The 27723-nt window shown below is 33.8% G+C and overlaps 1 protein-coding gene and 1 pseudogene across 1 annotated transcript in view; one reads left to right on the top strand and one right to left on the bottom strand.

The window, feature by feature from the left end:
* LOC126753770 (opioid-binding protein/cell adhesion molecule homolog) overlaps positions 1-5729 on the bottom strand; it is a 301684-nt gene extending 295955 nt beyond the window's left edge. Inside the window, exon 1 of the mRNA XM_050465467.1 lies at positions 4707-5729. Coding sequence (XP_050321424.1) covers positions 4707-4881 — 175 coding nt within the window. The 5' untranslated portion in view covers positions 4882-5729. The remainder of the gene's footprint in view (positions 1-4706) is intronic.
* Positions 1-27723, top strand: part of LOC126753785 (lachesin-like) — a 521130-nt pseudogene that overhangs the window by 116447 nt on the left and 376960 nt on the right.

Here is a 27723-nt window from a genome sequence, read left to right as displayed (position 1 = left end):
ACAACCAAACGAAGCTTATTTGTAGATCCAATCTTCTTCCGTTTGTCTAAAGACTGCTTCCTTCAGTATCATTCTTGCTTTATTTTCATTCATTGCTGTTATTGTTTTGGCAATTAAGGCAGGAAGTAAACATTATTGTCGCTATATTTTCCATATATGCACTCAGCTTCAGTCACATTCAAGTAATCAAATCCTTTACAAGTTGTTTGCATACATACAGTCATAGCATATCCTAAGGCGTCAAAACATACACTTGATGTTATCATAAAAGGAACAGCAGCTTCTACAGTAAAATTGTGTAACATTAAATGTTGCCCACAATTGAAGATCAATGCAAATATGTGTGCTGAGAGTTGAGTAAGTTAATATGGCTTGCTTAGGTTAAGACGAAATGATGACACTAAGTTAAAATGGTATGAAAATTGGGGAAAACATTAAATTTAACTGTTATGGAATTATGTATGTTGGAAAAAAATGTTGAATATAAAAAAATTAAAGAACACTTGGTTAGTGTTGCTCATTAAAGTATTTGTCGGAAAATATTTTCAGCACATCTAGAAAGTGACTTCAGCCAATGATATCAATGGTCTACTGTGGCTTAGTCGTCGTAGATGTAAGAAATATTTAGCATATATGTATTTGGCCTCATAAATCATGAAACGATCCGTGATTTTGTAAGATTTGTTTCCTCTTATTTTATATATTTATTTCCATTTTAAATTACAAAAATTGGAAATCATGACACATATTTAATAACATATTTATTTATGACGGCACTTTTGTTTTAAAAGCTAAGGATACATTTAAATTAATAGAGAAAAAAGGACGTTATGTTTAGTTTCAATAAAACTCCTTTATAAACATTTTTTTTATAATTTTCAGTTAACAATGTCTCTTTAAGGCCAAGCTCATCAACCTTGCTATCTAACTTTAGCTTCTGGTTAATCGCAAGAAAATATCGGGATATTATAATTTCTAAGTGACGTTTCGGACAGTTAATGCGTATTAAGTAATATTAGGAAATTTATTTTTGTTGTCTAGTGTAATATTTACTATTTCAGAACGGAAAGATATACGCAAGAAAACTGTTTACAAAATATTAAAATTTATTATTAAAATAATCATTCTCCAATTGCAACCTTTTGTGCACTTTTACATCATATGGTCGCAATAATTGTCCACCTGTGCTCACTGTTCGTCGAATTGTTGAAAATTGCGTAGGTACATTTTCTTTACATAAAGTTCAAGTGCCAATAAGTGTCAATTTTTCGATTTCATGAAATTTTCATGACTTAGGACTGCCTCGAACATCAACCTGGCGGATTGGGAGAAAGGATTCGGGCTAGCATCCCTATAAAATTTTTCTCACTCACGTACTCGAGAATTGGATTAACAAATTCGTTCCTGCAAAAGAAGTCGTGGAGGCTATTTGTATGATCTTATATTCAGATATTAATAGTATTGATTGAACCTTCACATCAAATAAAAAAGACATTTGAATTGCATTAACATTTAATGTGTTTTTTATTTTTAAGAAATTATATGACTTTCATTGGAAAACACTGTATTGTTTAAGTCTGTGCATATGGTGATAGCTATATTAATTGTAGAGATGGTATTTTTTGAGCGTTAATTGCATTGCCCTTCCCAATGTAATTCGTCTTGGTCAGTTTTAATAAAATTTTGCTTCTAGTTCAAATATCTGTAACTCCTCTCGACATTTGTATGCGATGCGAAACATTATGTGCTCTTATAAACATAAATACGAATTTAATTTAAGAAAAGCACACACAAAACCAATACCTATACTTATACAATTATACGAATACGAGAGGTGCCGTATGGTTCTAAATTCTATTATTTCATTATCTTGCCTATATTACGGCATGGCTTAAATTGAAAGCTAAGAGAGCAAAAACAGAAACATCCTAGGCTTTTGGAAAAAGAAATTAAGCTTGGGAAATAACGGATACCCTAATTTGTTTATATACACTATAAATGTGTGCATTTGTGTACACATGATAGTTTATAATCGGTTAGATGCAATTCAAGCATGAAGAATAAATATTTACTCTGCCGGTGTGCGTGTGCGTTACGGAGATAAAATGTTTACCAAATATTTTGGGTATAAGCATATAAGTCAGCTTAGATATTATTAGATGTTGATATTAAACTGCAAGTATAACATTTAAGAAAGACTAAGTTCGGGTGCAATCGAACATTTTATAATCTTGCAGGTGTAAAACCAATCATATAAATTAAAGTCAAAAAGCTGTTCGAAAATCCTGATATATGCGGTACAAAGTCACCCGGAAGTTCGAAAATCTTTATATCAGATATAAGGAGACTAAGGGAAGTTTTGGCTCTAATCAACCCATATTTGACATACGGACATAGCACTTTCTGAGAAAGATCAGCTCAGAAATTGAATTATCTATTTCACAGATTGACTGTTATTTTCGATCAAAAGTCGACTTTAGATATCGGGGTTCAAATATTCGTTAGGCTTTAACAGTTTTTGTTGGATTTGAACATTTTTGGTCATAAAGGGGAATACACTAAAGGCGTTATTCGAATCAGTTGGAATTCATAATGATGCTATATGGGTATACACGAAAATAATTCACATAATTTAGCGAGGGCAAAATTAAATAAAAAAATTTCTGAAATATTTGGTAGTATTCCATATATAGTAGTTTTAAATTTTGAAACTTTTAAATTTTAATAATAATATTTTAATATTTATTAATTAATAAATTTTCAGGCTTATGATTTATAATTAACAATCAGTTCCAGGGTTCCGCGCTCCCTTTTCGCGTATAAAAACTTCATGTGATCAATATTCCAATGCTCGTTCGCAAAAACAGTAAGACCTTTTAATTTAAATTTCGGGCGAAATTCCATTATCTAAGTTGGTATGACTGTCAGTGACATCTGGGCAAATTTCACTTCAAAAAAGTCGTTAGAGTTTAGAGTTAAGATTGGTAAAAATTATTCCAAGAGAAAAATCCTTAACGGCGAACCATGTCCAGGACGGCCATCAAAATCAACTGATGATTATCAAACAAATAAAGAAATTGATGCTCGAAAATCGACGATTAACAGATAAAGATCTTTCTGTCAACATTTGAATATCGGAAGGACCAGTCTAAACCATTTTGAAAGATCCCTTAGACCCAAGAAAAGTGAAAGCACGATCGGTTCCACAATTACTAAATTTTTCGAAAAGACAACCTTGAATTGTCGTGTATGAAACAAGGCTTTCCGACTATCAGACGGTCATGAAATTATTATTTTATTATTTTTTTTATAAGTATTAGTCATAAGGAAATCCGTTGGAGCAAAATAACCGGATTTTTTCGTTTTTATATTTGGAGGGCCCAAATAATCACGCTTATTGGTTGGCAAGCTGGTATATTTGGATATAAAGAGCTGTTACATCACTATTTTCATGAACACGACTGTATATATAGGAAACACTTTGTGTATATAAATACACATGACAGCAGAATTTGTAATTACATATCATTTCATTGTCATTGCGGCTAATTAAGTTACAGTGACCTATGGAGGTAGCAAAACCCGGAATAAATTTATACGAATTTAGAAAGAAATGCGTGAAATAGTAGATATTTAGCGGATACTATAAGAAAATGTTTTACCGGAATAATACTTTCACTCTAACATGTATCTGAACTTTTCGATCATAGACTGTTTAAACCAAACTCTGGCTGTATTTTCTCTGTCCACATATGTATATGCGAGGGAGATTTGGGTGGGTAGAAGCCCCTAGAAGAGAGACAGTGTGCTCTTTAAAGGTGGATGGTCAAGGTTTGGGACGAAGGGTAGTGGATTGGTATATAGTCAGCAACTCGCAATAGGTTGCACATTTCCTGATTAATGTTCCATTTTCGAAACCGTGATTGTTGCCATTAACGTGTCGGAAGATCTATTGCTACGGAGTGCAGCCTTCTTTAGAGAAGTGATAGCCACTCTGATATCAGGGCTCCGATACTAGCCTTGAGCTTGACTTACCATGCGTTTAAAGCTGATTAGGGAATTTCTAACCTTCTTAGCTATGGCATTGAGTCACTGTGATAAGATTAGTTTAAATGGCAAGCTACAGCCGAATGGCTCGTAACTGCAAAGCTGAAAAGCTGGCAATGAATAAAAAGCACTATAGCTAGCTATCAGTAGAATGGGAACGGCTAAGTGCTTTGCTATGTTTGTGCATTCTACTAATGGATAGCCGACCTTCTTGAGAGCTAGGCCGGCACTGAGCGTAAAAATCGGTTCAAATCATCAGTTCCTGCGTTGTCACAAGTCCAATGAACCATTTTCTCTCAGTAAGGCTACACTCTTAATAGTATAGGACGTCATTGCACTATAGCGATCACCTTGTAAGGTTGAGAACTTTGATATCTCAACAGTAGAAATTCTTTAGAGTAAGATGAGGTAATAACATTTATTTCTCCATTGTTTAGCCTTCGCGAGATCAAGGCTTAAACTCTTGGAAGCATATACTGATTTCGCAATGAGCTGGTGGGTATAGAATTAAAAGTCTAAGCAGATTTGTATTAGCCTCAAGGCGTCTAGTCGACTTATATGGTTTTTTTGGGCTTCATAATGAATACTTAATTAAGCAAGACTTTATATATAGAGTTTGTGAAAAATTTATAATTTTAGTTTTGAAAAAACTAACTTACCAAAATGTGGCGCGATATGATCGCGTTCCTCTGACTCTTCTGGTACACCACTCATACCAGCATCATGATCAAAGGCATGCATATCCATATTCTCCAAATTCATATTATCCAAACTGCCACTACTGTCTCCTCCGCCTCCTCCACTACCATCGTGATAGTGACTTTGACCACGCATTTCGATAGTGAATGTGTGTGCGATGGCATCACCAGCTGCAATGGTTATATGCGTGCCGGAAGCAAGCGGCAGTAAACTACCACCAGCATCTGCGCCATTGTCAAGCCAAAACCAGAAGCTGTTAATACAAATTGCGGTAATTAACAACAAAAATTTTGGTATTTTACTTTTTCACTTCATTTTAATTATACACGTTGGCTGCGGTGTTATATTGGTTGTATTTTTCACTGTTGTTATTTTGTTTTCACTATCGTTCTTGCTACTTTGGCAAGCGTCGTTCGTATTCTACGCTATGTAAACCCAACCATGTTCCCGATTTTGTTGTTCGCTTGGCAGGCAGTTTTACTTGGACCGTTTCAGAGTTTGTTAAATTACGCGTTTGCCGATGTCACAATGTTTTCACGATATTTGACGCGTTAATTTTATTATTGCCACAATTGTTACAATTACATGCATTTATTTACATACATCCACTGTATGGTAACTCACTTCTCTGCTGCTTCGTTCTAAATGAAAATGTTACGCTAAAACAGCTGCGAATTCACTTGGCTTGGATATTTTAGGGCTTTATTTTCGAATCGTTAGAAATTATTATAATCGACAAATAGTTTTTAACAATTAGTAGCACATTGCATTCTGCTATTAGTACACACTTTTGAAGAAATTTATTTCTATTTCAGATTTTGCAAAATTTTAACAAAATGGCAAAAATTTATTATATAAATAAATAAATTCGGCTGCGTTTTTTATTTGTTATTATGCTTAATTGTCTTGTTGCCTTTCGTTCACAAAATTTTTATACTACATATTTACTACAGCAATTCTCCTTCGCTTTTGATGATATCTCTCGAAATCGGAAAGAGGATACAGAAAAATATGATGAAAATTCGTACATAAAATTTTGTTTAATATTTACATTCTAAGTATATATGTATATAAACTTTATACTAACTTTTAGAGAATTTTATGGTTCAGACCTTAGGTGTGATTCCCGTGTGAACGTTTTTTATTTATCAGGCGCCAATTGGTACCTTTTTATATCACTGCTGAACAGTAAATGAACTCTAGCCTATGTCGATACACCAGTTGCAAATTTTCTTAATTAAGGAAGAGGATAGCGTTTAAATTTTTTTTTAATAGTTCCAATGTCGTATTTTCCATCGTTTCGAACACTTAACTTTTTTCATTTGCAAGTAACAAATTAACCCATTAGTAGGTTTCGAAAAACTAGAACCAACCTATACGAAGCTATTTGCTGAATATAATAGTTTGTCTAAAAAGTCTTGCGGTATTTTCGCTAGTTGGCGCTGAAAGCGCGTAGTTCTAGTTTTATTCGTCGCATCGGGTCATGGCTATACCTTTTTGGAAAGCTCATTACACGCGCTAACACGTATTTGATTGATTGTCGTTTCTTTTACGTCGTTCGTGAGTTATAGCGTCGCAAACATGGAACAAAATAAAGAGAAAATACGGCATATTTTACAGTACTACTACGATAAAGGCAAAAATGCATCTCAAGCAGCCAATAAAATTTGTGCAGTTTATGGATCCGATACAGTTTCCATTTCCACCGCACAACGATGGTTTCAACGTTTTCGTTCTGGTGTAGAGGTGGTCGAAGATGCGCCACGCTCCGGAAGGCCTGTCGTCGAAAATTGCGATAAAATCTCTGAATTGGTCGAAAGAGACCGGCATAGTAGCAGCCGTAGCATCGGTCAAGAGCTGGGCATGAGTCATCACAAAATCATTTCTATTTCAACAAAAAAAAAAAATCCAATAAAAATACCGCAAGACTCTTTTGACAACGCATTGTAAACTAAATTTCTTGCAATTGAATTTTTTTTCGAGACGCTCCAGAAAATCGTTGGAATAGGCGTATTTTAAATACTTATAAATAAATTTAAAATATAAATTTTAATTGTTTCAACAAAAATCAATTATAAGAAGTAAATGAGGGTCCAAATACCTTCAGATGTAAAACGTCAACCAGAGGATCGGAATCCAAACAATTAAATATATAAAATATTTTATATAAAACTCACACACTGACCGATTAATCGACATAAGGTTTGTTAGAAAAACGAAAATCATTTATACGTAATATATGGGAGTTGTTAGTATCGACCCGATTTTATTTATTTTTGCCAAAACTATATACAAATGACATGCCACATACTAATTTAATGTTTCCTTAAACTCATTAAGGTACCCCACATACAACCACCAATCATATGGAGTAAAATCAGCGGGATGTTTGAAAATCCTGATATTACATACTATATATATGGGATTATCAGCAAAATACACTGTGTAATTTTCATTGAGTTAACTTATGTAAATATTGACCGATATATCCAGTATAAAGTCACCTGGAAGTTCGAAAATCTTTATATTAAGTATATGGGGAATAAGGGAGGTATTGGTCCGATTCAACCCATTTTTGATACGGATATACCATTATAAGAGAAGGATTATCCCTTAACTTCAGTTATATATCTCACACATTGACCTCTCTTTCCGACCAAAAGTAAACTATAACACCTTGGTCTAAATATTCGGGACTTAGGGGCTTCAACAGTTTTTATTGGATTTAAGCAATTTTTTGTCGTACGGTGGCACACACTAAAGACATTATTCGTGTAAAGTTTTAAAATTGGGCTTTACGGGAAAGTAGGGCTATATGGGAACTAAGCATGGTTGTTGTCTGATTTCGTATATTTTCACATAAGAATATAAGAAGTTAAGATCGGTTGGTCGGGTGTCGAGATATGGGATTACAAAAAAAGTGAGCGGTGCCACGCCCATCGACCACTTTTTACATCAGTTCCCATAAAGCCCTCTCATACCATCTTGGTGGTAAAATTTAATTTCCCTGGCGTATTTAGTTATTCAGCGCAATAGTATTGGTTTATTTTTGCGCTGTCGATAAAAATTCTTATAAGATTTGTACTCAACAAATTTGTTGTAGCTTAAGTGATATAGGAGATATAGTATACATTATACTTATTAGAGAGCGGGGCCAAGCCCATTTTTTCAAAACTTTTTTCCGGCAGGTGCCGATTGCTACTGTAACCCCCTGTGCCAAATATGAGTTTTTTAATTTAATGCTTAGTTATGGCACTTTATAGGTTTTCGCTTGTGTGTGTGACAGTACTTCGATTACTCCTATCTACGAACTCGAACTTTGTTTTGTACTAAGAAACCTGTATAACAATGTTCATCAATATAATACGCCAATAGATATGTTTAAGTGGCGTTTTTTCAACATAGCTTTAAATAAAGAGATTATTTTTCCTACCAACTATAAACTGGATCATTCTATTCAGCTTACTGTTAAAACAGCCACGAATTCTTTTGTTTATATCATATGGTTTATTTTATTGTATCCAACCTGATTTCTGCTGTTTAATTTTTAAGTTACTTAGGCAGGTACATTAACAATTATTTCTACTATATTATTAATCATGACAGTGATCATAGTCAAATTTGTGTGAACACAAAAAAACAGCTATATCGGAAAAAGTCATCACTTTCTTCCTGTCACTACCTAGCAAACTACATTATTCAGTTTGGGCAATCAAGATAATATAATCATGCCACAAAAAGGGAGCAAAGTAAACCACAATTAAATGTTCACGAAATAAGCATTTTAGCATAGAATATGACTGTGGAACAGTTAACAATAGACAATGAATGCAACTCCAAACTAAAAGCGACAAAACCAAGCAGTGACAAAAAAGAATAAGTAAATAGAAATCATAGAGATAAGGATTGTATGGAAAATGACAAAAGTACTAATGGTTGTGTGAATAGTAGACAAAAGAATATGTATTAAATTTGAAAAGAGTTGGTTGCTGCTAAACAGAAGCATCACGGTGACAGAATTGAGACAAACATGTTCACAAATATTTAAATATATATACCCCAAAAACAAAATTAGATAAACATTGAAAGAAAAATATTCCTGACAACACATCAAAAGGTGGAATAGTATAGATTTGTGTTGGCGCTTATGATATTTGATAGATGCTAACGAGAAAGTAAAATGCAACAGAGAGAGAATAGGTGCAAGTAAGACGAAAAGCGTGGGAAAGAGAACCATTGAAAGTGGTAATTGGTGTCAGTGAAAGAGTAAAAAGGTGCGAATTTGTATGTACGTCTGTATGAACGAAAGAGAGTGTGAATGTCAGTTAAATTCCTTCACGGATAAATTAAAGATGAGATTAATAAGGAAAATTATTTGAAAAGGCGCAACTAGAATCAAATCCATATGATTTTTAATTAGCCCCAAACTTTAAATGACGAGTGTATAAATTTGTCAGGTGATCTTTAGTTTGTGAAGTATAACATTTTGAGTGAACCGACTGTTTTTATTATGAAAAAAATGGTAAAAAGGAATTTCGCTTGTTGGTGAAATATTGCTTTTTGAAGGACAAAACTATCGTTCGAGCAAAAACTTGACTAGATGATGAGTTTCCCGAGGTTGTTATCGAGGAAAATATCAAAAAAGTCCACAAACTAATTTTGGATGACCCTAAAATGAAGATTTCCGAGATAGCCGGCACTCTAAAGATATCATCTGCACTTGACCATTATAACTTTCGCGAATATTAGTGTATAAGAAAGCTCTGTGCAAAGTGGATGTTTGTGAGCTCTCTTTTGACCAAAAAGGACGAGGAGTTGATGATTCGTAGCAGTGTTTGGAGATATGCAAGCTAAATAAGCCCGAAGTTTTATGTTAATATGTGACAATTAATGAGATATCGCTCCATTATTTCTCTTCGAAGTCCAGTCGACAATCATCCGAGTGTGCTGTCCAAACGATGAACCCGCTGCAGAGCGTGGAAAAACGCAACAACCGGCAGACAAGGTTATGGCGTCTATATTTTGAGCTACGTATTGAATAATTTTTATTGACCATCTTGAAAAAGCAAGCACCATCAACAGCGACTACTTCACAGTGTTAGTGGTTCATTTCGAGGACAAAAACGGCTGCATTTGAAGAAAAAGAAAGTTATGATTCACCAATGCAATGCACGGTGTCACAAGTCAGTGAAAACAATGACAAAAATCTTTAAATAGGGTTTCGAATTGATTCTATGTCCACCGTATTCTCCAGATCTGGTCCCATCAACTATTTACTATTCTCAAATATCAAAAGAATGCTTGTAGGCTTGCTGAGGTCTATGGACAAAGAGGCAAAGGTCAAATAATACCAGATGCATGCTATGGATAATGGTAATATTTGTAGTAATTATTATGCCATTATACTTAAAAACTTAATACTAACGTAGATTCATAACGTGAATATTTTATTATCTCTCGCCCAGAGAAATTAGAAAATTAAGATAATTTAATTTTTTATTTATTCTAGTACCTGTCTAAGTATATATCCTTGCTTGTGTATCGATATTTTGCAGCTATTTAGCAATTGAGTGCAACACAATATTATAGAGAGAGATAACAGCGAAAGGTTTATTGAAGTAAAAAAGCAATTGTAAGAATTTAAGTAGCACCCAAGAAGAGGAAATTATACAAACTCATTGTACAGCCATATATATTTATGTATTCATACGTTTTTTAACTCACTAAAAGGCGGTATTAAAGTAGATAAATCTGTTTAGCGGCTAACTTTGCGGCTACTTATATTTTAACCGCTTTCACTGCTGTTCGTCTGAACAATTTTGCTGTTTTCCTTTGAGAATAGTTAATTTAAAGCCTCCTTAGTTTCAAGCGAGCATCACATGAGCGGCATTCGCGTAGAAGCGGTAAAAAGGAAACGACGCTCAACCAGTTACTTGCTTTGCATTTCCTCTTTTTTTAACTTCTAACTACGTTTCGAACTATTGTGAGAATTAAAAAGTACCGTTATGTGAATTCACTGATGCCTTGATGTTGTGATGTGTTAGTGAATGCAGAGAATACACCGGAAGAAATTTTAGCGATTAACAATTGAGCAACATTCAAGTTAATTGTCAACATTTTTATTTGCAATGACTAAATTTATAACTAGGATATTGAAAGAGAAAAAAATCATGTTTTCAAAGCTTTACCCTTGATGTGTCCCTCAATGCAATACTAGCCGTGCAACCTAGTTGAATTCAGAGTGATGGATTTATCTAAGTTTGCTACGATATTTGTAACACCCAAAACTAAACGTCGGAAACCCTATAAAGTATTATATACACATATGTACATACATAAATGATATGCATAACGAGCTGGGTCGATTGAGCCAGTTTCATCTGTGTGTATGGCCGTCTGCCTATATACGCGAAATAGTTCCCCAGGTTTTAATATATTCAAACGAAGTTTTACACCTGTCCTCAAAAGTCTCCTCATTTGTTGGAACGGCTGATACCGAACAACTAAATCATATAACTACCATCCAATCTGACCGATCAAACTCAAGATAAAGATTTTGTTATATCCATTTAAAACATAAAAAATTCATCTGTGAAGTGCACTATGGCTTTGGTGAAATCAAAATTAACAAATTTTCCCTTTCCTCTTCTTATTCCGTTCCAATACCTAATTTACTTTCACGCATATGCTGAAGTGGACTCGATAAGAATTTGAGCTTTACTCTAGTCCTTGAAGGCCGTATGCTACAATTGAAGTATGTAATTATCCACGTGACCTTTATAAGCCCTGCTGTTATTATTAAAGTGTTACAAAGCGTTATATTTTTAGTAATTTCCTTTATTAAAAATTTAAAAACATGAACTATAACTCTATGCATATATATATAATTTTTTTGTGGATACGATAAGTCTTCCAAATATGTTGATTGGCCGTAGCGACAATTATGCCCGATCCATTGAACAAAGTTTGTACAGCGCATATGTGCTTACCCACAGACTTATTTTTCCCTGCGGAACTCCCTGTAGGCTTTCAAATTGAAAGGTGAATTTTGTCCATTTCATTTTCTTCAAAGCAATAACCTCCCGCTGCAATACACTTATGCCAACGAGTTTTCCAGTCATCATAGCACTTGGAAAAATTCTCCGTCGTGATGGCCATCAGAGCCTTCTTCGATTCAGCTTTTATATCCTCAATTGAGTCAAAACGGTGTCCTCGGAGTGGTCATGAGAATTTGCTGAATAGCCAGAAGTTACACGAAGGTAAATCAGGTGAATGCGGGGGTTGCGATACGCTATTAATTGAAAATGTGACGAAATAATCACGAATAACCAATGCAGTATGAGATCGTGCATTATCGCACTTCTTTGTTCAACAAATTTAGACATAGTAAAAATGGAAGAATTCATTTTTAGAGCCTCACAAAACTACGCGTATTTGAGAATTCTAATGACTACGTCCCTTGATCGTATCGGCAAGGGTGTTCCTAATTTGTCGGAAAGTATTTGCCTTTCGTTTTGAGCGCAAACTTTCCACCACTACGTGATCTGCCGTTTCGATACAGTGCAATTTTTACAGATAGCTTTCGAAGTAGTCGTGGTCAGATAAAATCTGTGTAATCTTATCACCATGATCCCACGTAACCCAGTGTCTAATATCGGGTATCAGAGAGTGGGTTCACCTTCCCTCGTTGAGATATCCCATCTTTGCTGTCATTGCCAGAGGCACTTTTCATTAATTTTTGCCACTTATTTTGTATTGATATTGGCTAGGTGTTTTGTTTGCTCTTATGTCTCGGACTATAGCATACACTGTGCCTTGTCTTTTCTGGAAACCAAATCGACATGTGCATTTGTATATTGCAAACGCCTACTGAAATATTCAACGTTAATACTACATAAGTTTATATATCTTTTAAATTTTTCTTTAATGCCTTTATTTCCATTGTGATCAAACTGTCATTTAGTTATCAAATCTATGTAAAGCAATCAGATGCAGAAATCAGAAAAATATGTAAAAAGCAAACAAAATAAATAAGATGTGCTAACAAAACAATACGTAAGCATACAAATGTCTGGACACACCTTGCTAAGACTATTGACGCATTCAAACAAAACAGTAGGTGGGTGTAACAGCGTGTTGGCATTTCACACCTTCACTTTTGACTTAAACGGTGTTTAAGACCTACACAGTAACCGACATACGAGTACTATATGTCGAAGCTATTCGGAAATTTATTTAAAAAATGGGGAAAACTAGAAACAAATATAAAAGGATATCGGCCAGGCAGTTAGTTGCCTGACGAAACATCATTAGTGCTAAGAAGTTATTGGCGTGACATTTTTGTTGCTAAGTGATGATTGTACGAGTAATAGTGGGCGCTTTAAGGTTCGCATAAGAGTTTTGTAAACGTTTGCGGGACGTTTATTAACATAATATTTTCCATTTCGTATTTTTTCGTTTTCTTAAAATCAAATGATGATTGACCTTTTCCGATCAATATATTTTTATCAAAGCTTGTTTTTGCTTTTTTAAAGTCATAAATTACGAATTTCAATATGATCTCTCAATATACTTGATTTTCAAACAAACCCAAGTGAAACTTGAAAATATTTATAATTTATAAATATATAAACATTCGAACTTTGAAGGGCGTATAAATACAGAAAAAAAAAGAAAATGTAACTAAAATAACACTTCTCCTTACAACTTCAGACACTTAATGTGAAAAAAGAAAATAAAAACTCAATAATATTTTTGCTAGCATAATAAAACTTTTACATTACAATAAATGCAGTTGATTTGCTATCAATAGATAAGAAAATAAGCCAGGCAGGTAAATATAGACCATTTCAGAGAATTTCCACAAGAAGCAAATCAGATACGACACCGTAACCAATTGGCGTTTGAAATGCGATTGTCACGCAGTTCTTTGACATTTCCTGTCACGAACAGTTTTTGGCTTTATCCACTACTTTGTTACTTGTTAATTATAGTGCGCTTGTTAGTATTCTAATACCCGTCTCTTTAAAAACCTATCCAAAAAATTTTCAATTTATGATGCGATATTGTGCTAAATGCATTAACTTGACTATTTATTTGCTTTGACTGCATGCTAATTTTTTTCTTGTGTGACTCCCAGTTTCCTAGGCTCGGCATTTAGATATGATAAACGAAGGCACTAGAAACTGGTTAGGCAATTTGTTATATAATCACCTTAAAGATTACAAAATTTATTATCTTGCTTTTTTACACCCTGAACAGGGTGTTAAAAAAGTTGTCACGAAGTTTGGAACACCCAGAAGGAATCGTCGGAGACCCTATAAAGTATATAGTATATAAATGATCAGTATGCCGAGCTGAGTCGATTTAGCCATGTCCGTCTGTCTGTCTGTATATATACGAACTAGTCCCTTAGTTTTTAAGATATCGTTTTGAAATTTTTAAAACGTCATTTTCTCTTCAAGAAGCTGCTCATTTGTCGAAACGGCCGATATCGGACCACTATAACATATAGCTGCGATCGGAATCAAGTTCTTATATGGACAACTTTAACATTTGACAAGATATATTCACGAAATTTGGTACGTATTATTTTCTAAAGCAACAAAGTAATCTTCGATGAAATTGACCAGATCGGTTAACTATAGCATATGGCTGTCATACAAACTGAACGATTGGAATCAAATGCTTGTATGGAAAACTTTCACATATGACAAGATATATTCACGAAATTGGGTACATGATATTTTCTAGGGCAACAATGTAATCTCCCAAGAAATTGTTCAGATCGGTTAACTATAGCATATAGCTTCCATACAAACTGAACGACCGGAATCAAGTTCTTGTGTGGACAACTTTCACATTTGACAAGATATATTCACGAAATTTGGTATATATTATTTTCTAAAGCAACAACGTAATCTCCGAAGAAATTGTTCAGATCGGTTAACTATAGCATATAGCTGCCATACAAACTGAACGATCGGAATCAAGTTCTTGTTGGGACAACTTTCACATTTGACAAGATATATTCACGAAATTTGGTATAGATTATTTTTTAAGGCAACAATGTAATCTCCGAAAAAATTGTTCAGATCGGATTACTATAGCATATAGCTTCCATACAAACTAAACACATAGTTACTAACAGAAGTGCACCTGTGAAGGGTATTTAGCTTCGGTGCAACCGAAGTTAACGTTTTTTTCTTGTTTTTAATTGGCTTTGCATATGCGAATATGAATTTAACTCGTGAGATATTTACATCAAGAAAGAGCTACGGAATGGTGTTGCCTTATTATAAACTAATAAAACAGATAAGAAAACCATCATAGGTGTAACTTATTCCTATTTCTGACAAATACGGAAGGGCTAAGTTTCAATCATATAGAGTTCGAAAATCCTTACATTAGTTTAATAGGGGCTATGCCAAGTTTTTGCTCAAACTTATACATTGTAGGCACTAAGATACATGGACACGACCTCTCATTGCCATTGAGATAACTCAAATATTGGCCGATATATATGTAGTATAAAGGCACCCGGAAGTTCGAAAATCTTTATATTGAGTATATGGGGGCTAATGGACGTATTGGTCCGATTCTTTCCCATTTTTGACATAAAGACATACCATTATAAAGAAAGGATTATCCCTTAATTTCAGTTATATATAAAAGTCTAAATATTCGGGAACTAAGAGCTTGAATAGTCTTTATTGCATTTAAACAATTTTTATCATAAGGTGGCAGACATTGAAAACATTATTCGTGGAAAGTTTTATCCCGTTGTAATGTGTTATTTGTGTACTGGAAACTGAACGAATAAAGTGGAATTTAAAATTGTGGTATATGTGAAGTAGGCGTGATTATTTGTCCCATTCCGTACATTTTCATAATGGAACATATGAATGTAAAAAGAATGCCCCGAAATCTAGTCCAAATAGGTCAGTCTGGTCCCGAGGTATTTGATTTTACCAAAACCAATTTTCACATCGTTTCCCATAAAACTCTCTTATACATATCATCTCGGTTATGCCTGTGGCGTATTTAGTTTTTGATCATCGCGCTTTTAGTACTTTTTAACTGTACCGTACCGATCTATGGGGAGTGAGCGGGGATATCTTTCGATCTCATATATTTTCACACTGTCGGTAGAGGTTACTCAGCAAATTTGGTTGTTGTAACTTTAGTAGATTAGTAGATATGTATATTAAACATATTGGAGAGCGGGGCCACTCCCACTTTTCCAAAAAATTTAGGCCTCAGGTACCCTTGCTACGGGGACCCTTTGTACCAAATTACAGCTTAAAATCTTAATTTAGTGCTTAGTTATTGCACTTCTGGGTTGTCGGTTAATTGCGATTTGTGGAAGTGGCAGTGGTCCGATTACGCGCATCTACAAACTCGAAATTTTTTTCGTAACCAGCATGTAAAGATTCATCTCAATTTTTACTCAAGATACAGCTTACACAGACGCACGGACAGACAGACATTTACCCGGATTTCAACTTTTCTCGTAATCCTGATCATTTATATAAATATCTATCTCGTTTAGTTTTAGGTGATATACTATATACAACCGTTAGGTGAACAGAAATATAATACTCTGTAGCAACATGTTTCAGGGCATAAAAATCGCTTGATTGAAACCGGTTTTAGATCCATAGTCTCTTAAACAAAATTGCGCAGAATGATATGTAGAATATTTAGATTTTTTTCATTTTTTGGCTCCCTGTAAATCAACATGCCAACATGTCTTGCTTACTTAGTATGTAGCAGCCGCTAAGGTTGGACGTGTTTTTATTAGCTTGAAGATTTTTCTTTCTTAAAAGCTCACACTTCGTTGTTTGTTCGTGAGTTATCCATATTCGCCAAGCATGGTTCAATGTGATTTATTCCTATTTCCAAAAATTTAGAGAACTTTAAGGTGCCGCCGTTTTACAGAACAGATGAAAATCACTCAAAGCGCTTAAGGATATCCCAAACATTAAGCTTAAGAAGTGTTTCGTCTATTGTAAGAAGCACTATTATAAGCGCGTAATATCGAATTAGGACTAGATTGTAGCGACAATATTAGTGTTTATATATATGTTTTTAACGAAAATTCAAACTAGGCTTTAGAAAACTCCTCATACTGACATACATATGTCTTAATTAGACTGGAAAATTAAAAATATAGGAGCACCATTCAGCAAAAAAAAGTACTCAACTACTTATGAAACTGCATATTAAAAACACTTAACTTTAACAAGCTTAAGGCAGCGACTCTCTACGAGGAGATTTGTAAATATATTTTTAATATTTTATACACATTTTTAGATGTAGAAAACGACCACTATATGCACTAATTATATATATTGAAGAATAATTACATATATAGAAAAAAATACTTCATTCATTTCTAGTGTTGTATATTTGGTCTTGAAGCTAATATTGAGGCATTTGGACACAATACCGATAAATTTTCATTAAGTTAGTCATCATTTCCGAGAATTTGCACAGAGCCAGGTAGATGGCGAAGCCCAGTCTTGCTCCAAGATAGCACTTTTCAGTGCTCAACCTAAAATGTCGAACAAAGTTGTTCATCTGGATATTCTTAGTTATACATTATTTCCAATGTGTTGTGCATGTAAACGAATGCTATCAGAATTTGAGCTTTTTGAGGTCAATGATGACTTTTGAAAGAACCAAGCGTTGGACAGGGAAGTTGCTTTACATAAACTAAACCACCATCTGTGGAATTTAGCCGATGAATTAGCTGTCTATATTTGATGACGACGTAGACCAAGAGGTTTAAAAGATGTCATAAATAAATATTATTTGTGTGGGCACTCAATGAAAACGCTCAAAGAGCTCTCAAGATAATGCAGGTATTTCACGATTTCAAACCATAGAAAAAGAGCAAAAAAATTTTTATTACGCTGCGTTGTACGCATTTATTGAGAATGTAAAAAACAAATAAATTAAAAAAAAAGTTTAGAATCATTTTTTTGAATAATATTATATTAAATACTGCTAAGTGTTTGATTTATTTGTGCTTAATTACTTATACAAACTCGATCAACTAACAACTTTCTCTATTTAGCCGGTACAAGAATTAATAAAAATATTATTTTCGTTACTAAGTTATGATTCAAGTGCAATAATATTTTTTATTGTTACAAATAAAAATATTTATGCTTACAAAGTTGTTTAGAAAAAATAAAAAGGTTTGCGTTTTTATTTCCAAATTAAAAAGTTTTGCATTATTCCATGGGTTATCCTACTGCTTATTGAAAACTACAAGGGTCTTAATATCTTTTGGTTCTTGAGTGTCATTGAGTCTAATCTATTACTATCTTCAAATTAAATAGTAAGTATTTGCTTTGAAATGCATAATTTAGGAACAAATTAGAATGAAAACTCAAATGCCTAGTTAATTTCGTTGAAAATGTTACTCATACGCACCAGTGAGCATCGTCTACAAGCTTACAATTTCCAACCAGATTTTCTGTACATACATAAGCGCACATACCATTGCTAGAGTGTTTTTATAAATCCAAATCTGCTCACGCATTTGGTGCTATCAAAGCGTATGCATTTGCGGTATCTATTAGCGGTAGCGGTTTGAATTTGAGCGCTTACAATGCTACGCAAATTAGCTTTTCACTGATTAAATTTCTACTATATTTGATTGTATGTGTGGGTGTACTTATACCTGTGAACATAGTGTGTCTCTTTCTAGAACTAAACACTGTCATTTAGCGTTAATTAAATGTGTTTGCTTCCGCTCTGTGCATTTAACATTTCTGTCATAAAAATTGCAACAATTTTGGTCGCTATTTCCTTCCTGTCTGTTGCAATGAACTAATATTATTTAAAAGATTATGAGCAAATCTATTGTGCTAATAAAAAAAAGTTTACATTTAATTATGAGAGTTAATTTTTTAATGTGTAACAAAATTCACGTTTTACATACCTATAGGTAGCGATTCACGTTTGATGTCTTCAATTGACTCAAATCACAAAGAATCAAAGCAATATGTGACGGTACATTATCGTGGTGCAAAAACCAAGAGTTTGCCGGCCCATAATTCTGGCCTCTTTTTACGAATGGATTCGCTCAATTAGTATTCTTTGTTGACAGTGTGACCGGTCTGAAGGAATTCGGAGTACACCACACTTCGATTATCGAAGAAAACTGTGAACATAACATGACTTTAGATCGATTAGTCGTATTTTTCCGCATTGTAAGCGTAAAACTTATTGCCAGTAAAAATACGCTTCATGACATTCTGATAGTCGGAATGCATTGTTTCAAAGATGGTTTTGAATAAAATAGTGATTTCGGAACAAACCGTACTTTCATTTTTCTTAGGTCAAAATGATCTTTCAAAACGGTTGTCACTGTTCCTTCAGATGTTCTAACGATGCTGGTAAGATTCCTCACTATTAATCGTTTATTTTCAAGCACCAATATTTCGGCACCATAAATTTGATTCCGCACGACATTGAATGAAAATACTTTGTTGAATAATTTCACTCATCGTAAAAATCTCCGAATGCACAATGGGTACTTCATAAAGACAAGCGTATTTTAAAAAATAATAAATATTTTGATGTAACATTTGTCACAGATGTCACTGACAGTCATAACAACCTAGTAAAAATATTTAGACGAATGAGTTTTCACGTGAAATTTCTAACCATCTAATATTGATCATTTCATCAAGCATTTAATCATGAATGGACAACTGCTATCAATGAAGTTTTTGAAATTAGAGTGACAAATTTGATCAGACGATGCGTCAGAATGATGTATGGCGATAAGCAAAATGTTAGGTGTTTGACAGCACTTTCCATTGAGATTTTCAATACCATATACAAGAAGGCAAGAGAAAAAGTCTATGTGAAGGCCTTAAAAATTTTAAACGCCGATAACACATTCATTCTCATTTATTATGATACTGTAAACGGGCCATATTACGAGGCATAGTCAATGTAGATTTTTCAAAAAATCGTTTGTCGTATTTATCGCTTAAACTTTGCTTTATCCTCATAAAAAAACTTCAAGATTTTTTATAGTTAGGAGATTTTTTTGTGAAAATTGAAACATGCGTTGAGATGAAAAAAATTAAATAAAACCGCCAACATTTTCGAACGAAGGAAAAGTTCGACGTAAATTAACTCAGCTACGGTGCACCGAAGAACTTCATTCATTCGTATCGATGAAATAGATCGAGGACGCAGATTACTCCAAAACGAGTTTTGTGAAGATTGACCAAAAGCAATTTTTGTTCCGGAAGCTATTGATACTGTGCACAAACTTTACAAATCGTCAAGTGACCTATCGTGTATAACTATAGGTATTATTGTGACTAGCAAACATTCATTATTGAATGAACATGCGACTGTAAAAAATATGTAATCACATTAGACTTCCCACAATTTGTCGAACGCTCACAAATAGGCTTGTGTGAATTGGACGGGAGAATGTTAAAAAAATAACAAAACTATAATTTGAAATACATCTGTAAAATCGTGAAAGATAATAAAACGAGGGCTTACGCTTATGTGCCCTAAAGTTAATATCAGTCGATTGTATGGGTGCTTCAAAATAGAATCCAACAAAAGTTGATCACGCACGAAGCACTACAAAGCAATGGTTGTTGTTTTTAAGAACAAATGTATATATCGCAACCATACCACTAGAACAACGAGAAGTGAAACACAACCATCTGTTTGCCATATGTCTTTCAAGAAATTAGAAAAACTAACTAGAAAAACTAACTGCCGAAGACACATAGCGACTGAAACAACTTCATTTTTGCGCACTCAAAACAACGATTTAACGAGGTATGATTTCGTAAAAGATTAACTATTAATCAACGTTTTTGGACACCAGAAGAGATGGGTGATGTATTCAGAACGCATGGTTTGGAGATACCTCAATCAGAGTGGCAAAAGAGCTTCGAAAACTGGTTCAAACGCGTGCAAAATATAAAGATCTTAATGCAGAATATTTTAAAAAGCAATCGATGTAAAATTTTAAGCCCGTTTTTCACAAAACTACTTTTTTCTAAATGGTGAATCAAGTATCTTTGACAATTTTTATCCGGTCAGCTTCAGATTTGGCAAAAATATAAAAATTTTATTCGGCATAGAATTATATACGTATAAACATAACTGGATTAATTCAACACTATTTTTATGGTTTTATTATGAAATTACTAAATAAAAACGTATTTTTTCAGTTCAAATGCCTACAATTTGTGAAGGAACCAATATTTTTAAATTTCCTTCCGTACTTCCGTGTGTCCTCTCACTACAAATAAAAAAGTAAAAGAATCCCCACATGACCTCCGCAACATACCAGGGTCATACCCCTTAACATTTCCACGAAGTTTGTAACACCCAGAAGGAAACGTCGGGGACCTTATATGAAATGTATATAAATTGTCAGCATGACAGGCTGAGTCGAAAAAGCTATTTTCGTCTATCTGCACGTCTGTCGTCCGCCTGTCTGTAAGCACGCGAAGTAGTCTCAGGTTTTGAGATGTCAAACTGATATTTTGCATAAGCTCTTTTCTCCGGAAGACTTTGCTTATTTCTCGGAATCACCGAAATCGGATGTATTTAGCATACATCTACCATACAAACTGAACTATCAAAATCAAGTGCTTGCATGATTTTTTTTTTCCAGACATCTTATAGAAATTTGACATGTATTATTATTCGAGACAACAGTGCAATCCGGTCAATGGGTCTTCACAAAAGTTGGCCCAAGTTATTCTCTAAGATAATAATGTAATATGCAAAGAAATTGTTCAGATCGGCTTACTATAGCATATAGCTGTCATACAAACTTACCGATCGGAATCTAGTGCTGGTATGGAAATCTTTTGCATTTGACAAGATATATTCACGAAATTTGGCATAGATTATTTTCTAACACAACAATGTAATCTCCAAAGAAATTGTTGTCAGATCGGTTAACTATAGCATATAGCTGCCATACAAACTGAACGATCGGAATCAAATGATTGCATGGGAAAATTCCTCTTTAGCGATATATCTTCACGAAATTTGGTATGAGTTATTGCTCATAGAAATAATGTAATATCGGAAGAAATTGTTCAGATCGGCTCACTATAGCATATAGCTGCCATACAAAGCTTTCACATTTGACGTGGTATCTTCACGAAATTTGACATGGATTACTGCTTAAAGTAATAACATAATCTTCGAGAAAATTGTTCAGATCGGATTACTATAGCATATAAAATAGCATATATAGCATATATACTTGTATATAGCAGTTACTAAAAGAAATGCACCTGTGAAGGATATATTAGATTCGGAAAAGTAAACAAAACACTAAAATTGCAGATAAAGCAGACACTGCACCTCTGTGATTTGTCTATGAACACTCTGTAGGCATGCCTTTTTGTTCACAGGAATGCAGTTGATTACGTATATGCCATGGTGCTTCCGAGTGTGCTAATAGCTAATGTGGCGTACTAAAACACTTATTATTAAAAAAACTCTGCTTTGAACATTATTTTCGATATCACTAGCTGTTGTTGTTGGCTGTTTTTTAACGTACATTCACTTTGATGCTTGTGTTTGTACACAATTTAATTGTTTTGTTTCTTTTTTTTTATTTATTGCGTTCTGAAAGTCATTACTTAATCGAAGAAAAATTTTCCAACAGCAATGAAATTAATTAAATTTAATTAACAGCAGATACCCAAGCCAGATATCTAAATTTATGCGACGGAGCCCACTCAGAGTTACGTACGTGTAATATTTTTAAGTACACAGCACAATTTTGCTTGAAGTTATTTTATTCAATTTTAATAATAAAATTCAGATTCATTGAGGCGACGAATTTTTGTTTAATTATGTTAATACTACGGTGATTAAAAAGTAAGGATAAAATCTATTTAAAACTCTTTTTTTTTTTTAATTTTTTTTTTTTTAATGTTGGTAGGACTGTCATAAATAGTTGTCAATTTTCATTTGTGAAATGTTGTATTTATTTCCGAGTTGCACATATTTTAATTAACAACCGAAAGTGAATTTTTCGATTTTTTTGTAAATTTTATAGAGCAAAGCACATACGTCTTGTGGGGATGGTTGTTGAAACACTTTTTAGATGGCCTTCAGCAAATTTTGTTTTATCTCTTCGATTGACTGAAAACTGATTTCACGAAGAGCAAATTTCAATTAAGGGAACAAGAAAAAATCACATAGAGCCAAATGTGTTGAATATGGTGGTTAGGTATTTATTGCATTTTTAACTTTAAATTCTGTCACAATCGTGACTCGATACGATGGTACATTATCATCGTGTAAAATCCATGAATTGTTGTTCCACAATTCCTGCCGTTTTCGACGGATAGAACTCCTTATTGACCGTCTGTACTTCCAGAAAAAATTCATGGTGCACCAAACCACGGATATCAACAACAAAAAAACACAATGACCATCACCTCAATTATTGAGCGCCTTTGACGATCTCTTGCCCGTCTTTGAAGCCTTTGTACCCTTTATAGGTTTTCGTTTTTGATAAAACTGAATCAAGATTTTCCAAAATTCGCAACGGTTCGGCACATGAATTTATTTTAGAAATACAAAATTTTAGACAAATTCTTTGTTCGATATTTTCAACCATTGTTAAAATCGACGCAATGTTGATATTTTGAACCCAGCAACACAGTTGGCTGTCTACACAAAATATTGGTCAATCAGATTTACAGTATTTTATTAAACTTCTTTTAAAAAAATTAAATTACTATTTTTTACTATGCATTATTTTATTTGATCTTATTTATTATTTTATATTATTTTTATCAATTTATATATAGGTTTTTTGACTTATTTCACTTTGCCTTTCCTAACATTTTCATTTTGGTCCGTGGATGTGAAAATAATTTAATTTTTGGAATGATATATTTCTTTCGTTTTTTCTATTTTATTTTATTTGATTTTATTTATATTATTTTATTTATTTTTGTATAGCATTTCATTTTGCGTTTTCTGATATCTTTTGAATTTTTAATGAAAAATTTAAAATTTTTAATTTTATTAACTTTTGTATTACCTTTAGATATCTTTCGATTCCTCTGCAGATTATATTTTTATTTTTTCTAATTTCCAATGGAGGATGGATGATATTGACATCATCGTCCTCAACACCAGCGCCGTTAGTTCTGCTTTCTCCAGACTGGACACTGAAGCACAGAAAATGGGTCTGGCAGTGAATGAGGGCAAGACGAAATATCCTGTCATCAAACAAACAGTCGTCGCACTCGCGACTTGGCTCTCACGTCACTGTTGACAGTTATACCTTTGAAGTCGTAGATAATTTCGTCTATCTTGGAACCAGCGTAAACACCACCAACAATGTCAGCCTAGAAATCCAACGTAGGATAACTCTTGCCAATAGGTGGTACTTCGGACTGAGCAGACAATTGAGAAGCAAAGTCCTCTCTCGACAAACAAAAGCCAAACTCTATAAGTCACTCATTATTCCCGTCCTGCTATATGGTGCAGAGGCATGGACTAGGACAACAACTGATGAGTCGACGTTGCGATGGAACGATGAGTTGCAGAAGATATAGGACGACATTGGCATAGTTCAGCGAATTAAAAGACAGCGGCTACGTTGGCTAGGTCATGTTGTCCGGATGGACGAAAACACTCCAGCTCTGAAAGTATTCGACGCAGTAACCACGGGGGGAAGCAGAGGAAGAGAAAGACCTCCACTCCGTTGGAAGGACCAAGTGGAGAAGGACCTGGCTTTGCTTGGAATATCCAATTGGCGCCACGTAGCGAAAAGAAGAAACGACTGGAGCGCTGTTGTTAACTCGGCTATAATCGCATAAGCAGTGTCTATGCCAATAAAGAAGAAGAAGAATTTCCCTTATTGGATTATTCGTGCAGTAATATTGAATTCAGTTTTAAATTCCACCACAAACTGATTCCCACCTTCAACTTTGAACTGCGGTAAATCCACCGGCTTTATGCTTACATATTCTTAAATATTTTTAATAACCATCTTATATATAGTATATGGTACGCTAACACAAAGTTGAGCGCGCGTTCGGTAAAAAAATTCAGTACCGTTATACAACCTTTGGGGCCGAAGTCCAGAGTAAAACTAAAATAAATTGATGATACGATCAAATTGGATTTGCGAAGTCGTCCTATTAGCCGACCAACGAAGTGCGGAAGCTACTAGCGACAGCGCTGCTTAACGAAACCTCGAAAGTCATAAACGAAGCATCAATTCGAGCGTACGAAGATTAAACTGTAATTACAACTGTCTAGGTGGATGTGTAATTCTGTTTCGGGAGCTAACCAACGGCGAATGAAATTTGTCGGAAAAACGGTTAGGAAATCCGAATTACAAAGTCAGCGTAGGGTTCTCGCCAAATATCAACCGCTTTTTGGATTCGTTTCCTTAGAACAATAATTTTTTTGGTTAGTTAAGTTGAAAATGGCAGTTACAGTGAATGTTGTTTTAATATTTTTGTGATCAAAATATATGGATACCAAAGAGAGGTTTTTAACATAGGTGAGTATAAACTTAAATCGACTTTAAATAAGTAACACACAAGTTTAATAGGATTATATAATTGTATAAAGATAAATTTCAAAATGTCTATAAATATTGAGAATTAAGAGCATGATATTTTTTGCATAACAGTAAAGATTGCTAAAAAATTTATATCTATAAAGAGAAATGCTTTACTTTTGATGGTTAACAATGTGAGTGTTTGAGTTTTAACATAAGAGAGTTAACTTGAACCGATTTAGTCTAAGAGTAAAAGCTACTTGCGGTAAATAGATGTATGGAGAGGAAATTCGAAAGCCACTTAAATTTTGGAGATTTAAACGGTAGCTTGCAGAAAGTATGTAGAGATTTTTAACATTAGCGTGATAATCATTAACAGATTTTGTATAAGAGCAGATGTTACCAACGATATATACATACTTATATAGGAATATTTTCGAAAGTTGGTATCTGAATATTAATATAAGAGCGACCAGAGAGCTTGTGAAGAATTTTAACATAAGTGAGTTAAACATAAATCCATGTTGTATAAGAGCGAAACTTACCAACATATATAAATATATAGGAATTTTTTCAAAAGATGCTCATTTAAACAAATAGCGCCAGAGAGTTTGTATAGAATTCTAACAGAGGTGAGATAAACATAAGCCGATTTTGTATAATAGTAAGGGTTACCTTTAACATAAACATGTTTGGGAAGTAGCTTCGAAAAATGCTAAAATTTTTAATCTTAACAACATGAACGTTAGGAGAGTTGGAATAGGTTTTTAACAGAAGATAGTTTAACTTTAACTGATTTTTTATTGGAATAAACTTTTCTAGCCATAAATAAATGTATTGAGATTAATTTCGAAAGACACTAAATGTTGATGTTTAACAGCATGAGCTTGTAAAGATTTTTAACAGAATCGAATATAATCCTAAACCGATTTTGTATAAGGATAATTGTAAAATAAACGTATGAAAAGTAATTTCGAAATGTTCTAATATGCTTTAGTTTAAATGCATAAGCATGAAGATGTTTTTGACATAACTGAGTATAAACTTATACCGAATTTGTAGAAGAATGACTTCTCTTCTCTGCTCAACATAAATATTGTTCAGCACGTGCAGGGTAAAGTCCTCTCTTGACGAAAAAAGACCAAATAGGCGAGATAAGCGGAGTTTACGCCAATAAAGAAGAAAAAGTGCAGTGCTCTGCATAACGTAACAGGTGCTGGTGCTGACTACTTTGAGAAATACATACATGTTTCCACACTTCAGAAATTTTATCTTCAGCGTCCAGTATTTATGTACATATTAAGAAGCTAAAACAGGCTCATTTGCTATTTTTGGTATAAAAGAATTTGAATTGAATAATCGTAATTATCAGCTTCGTGAAGCAACGAAAAAATCAAAAAAATTTTGGAGGGAATACAATTTGTTTCCATGCATGTTCCTTGCAATTTAGTCACTCTTTTCAATTCTACCGGATAACAGATGCTCTTGATGATAATGAATAGTTCGAAGTGATATGTGAAACTCTCGCACATTGCTACAGTTATGCTCCAGATATTGTAATAAGTCCATTAATGCTGGTATATTAGATTCTAACTAGACTGTTTAATTCGACAAAACTGCAATTAGGTATCAAGACTATCGCATCTTTTATTAAATAAGCTTCTAAACATGTAAATGGAGTAATAAAATGTAAGGCAAGGCAAAAGCCGGTTCTGTAAAGCCTCTGTTGAGTTTACGTATGAAAAATCGACTCACCAAAGTACCTATGTTAAAGTAAATAAGCTTAATGTAGGTCAGTTTTGTTTACCACCGGTCTGAGTGAGTTACATTCAATGAGAGTGTGACTAACAAAATTCGTCATAAATAATGCGAGCTGTGTAGTACGAAATTCGAATTCAGCTCAAAATAAGTATTTTTCTCAAGGAAATAATTTGCTAAGTGGTGTTTATAAAATGTACTCTTCAACTCAGTACTTATGTGAGTAAAAATGACTGAATGAGGAACTCTGTGCAAATAAAAAATAAATTAGAGGAAATTGGCTCTAAATATATGAGACAATAAAACAACTATGGATGTGATTGCAATAACTTTACAATTAATAGTGTTGTGTAGTGGTAGGGCCGTCCTACAAAAAAAGTGTCGGTATATCACTCGTAAAAAACACATGCATGTACATACATGCGCAAAGTCCAGATATGAAAACAAGTTTTGCGAAGAAAACAAACCTTTTGCCTGAATTTTTCCAGCACGTTGATACTATTTATGTACGAATGTGTATATTGACTGCGTTCATATGATTCACCATGTCTTAATTCGGTCATTAAAAGTCTCTTTTGAGCGTATTTTCGACAGAATACTATAAACTCATAGATACGCTTATAAATGTCACTCCTGTCTCAAAAGTGGCAGATAAATCATTT

Source organism: Bactrocera neohumeralis, chromosome 3 (genome assembly GCF_024586455.1).
Source record: "Bactrocera neohumeralis isolate Rockhampton chromosome 3, APGP_CSIRO_Bneo_wtdbg2-racon-allhic-juicebox.fasta_v2, whole genome shotgun sequence".
Classification (NCBI taxonomy): Eukaryota; Metazoa; Arthropoda; class Insecta; order Diptera; family Tephritidae; genus Bactrocera; species Bactrocera neohumeralis.
This window is presented reverse-complemented; position numbering and strand designations above follow the sequence as displayed.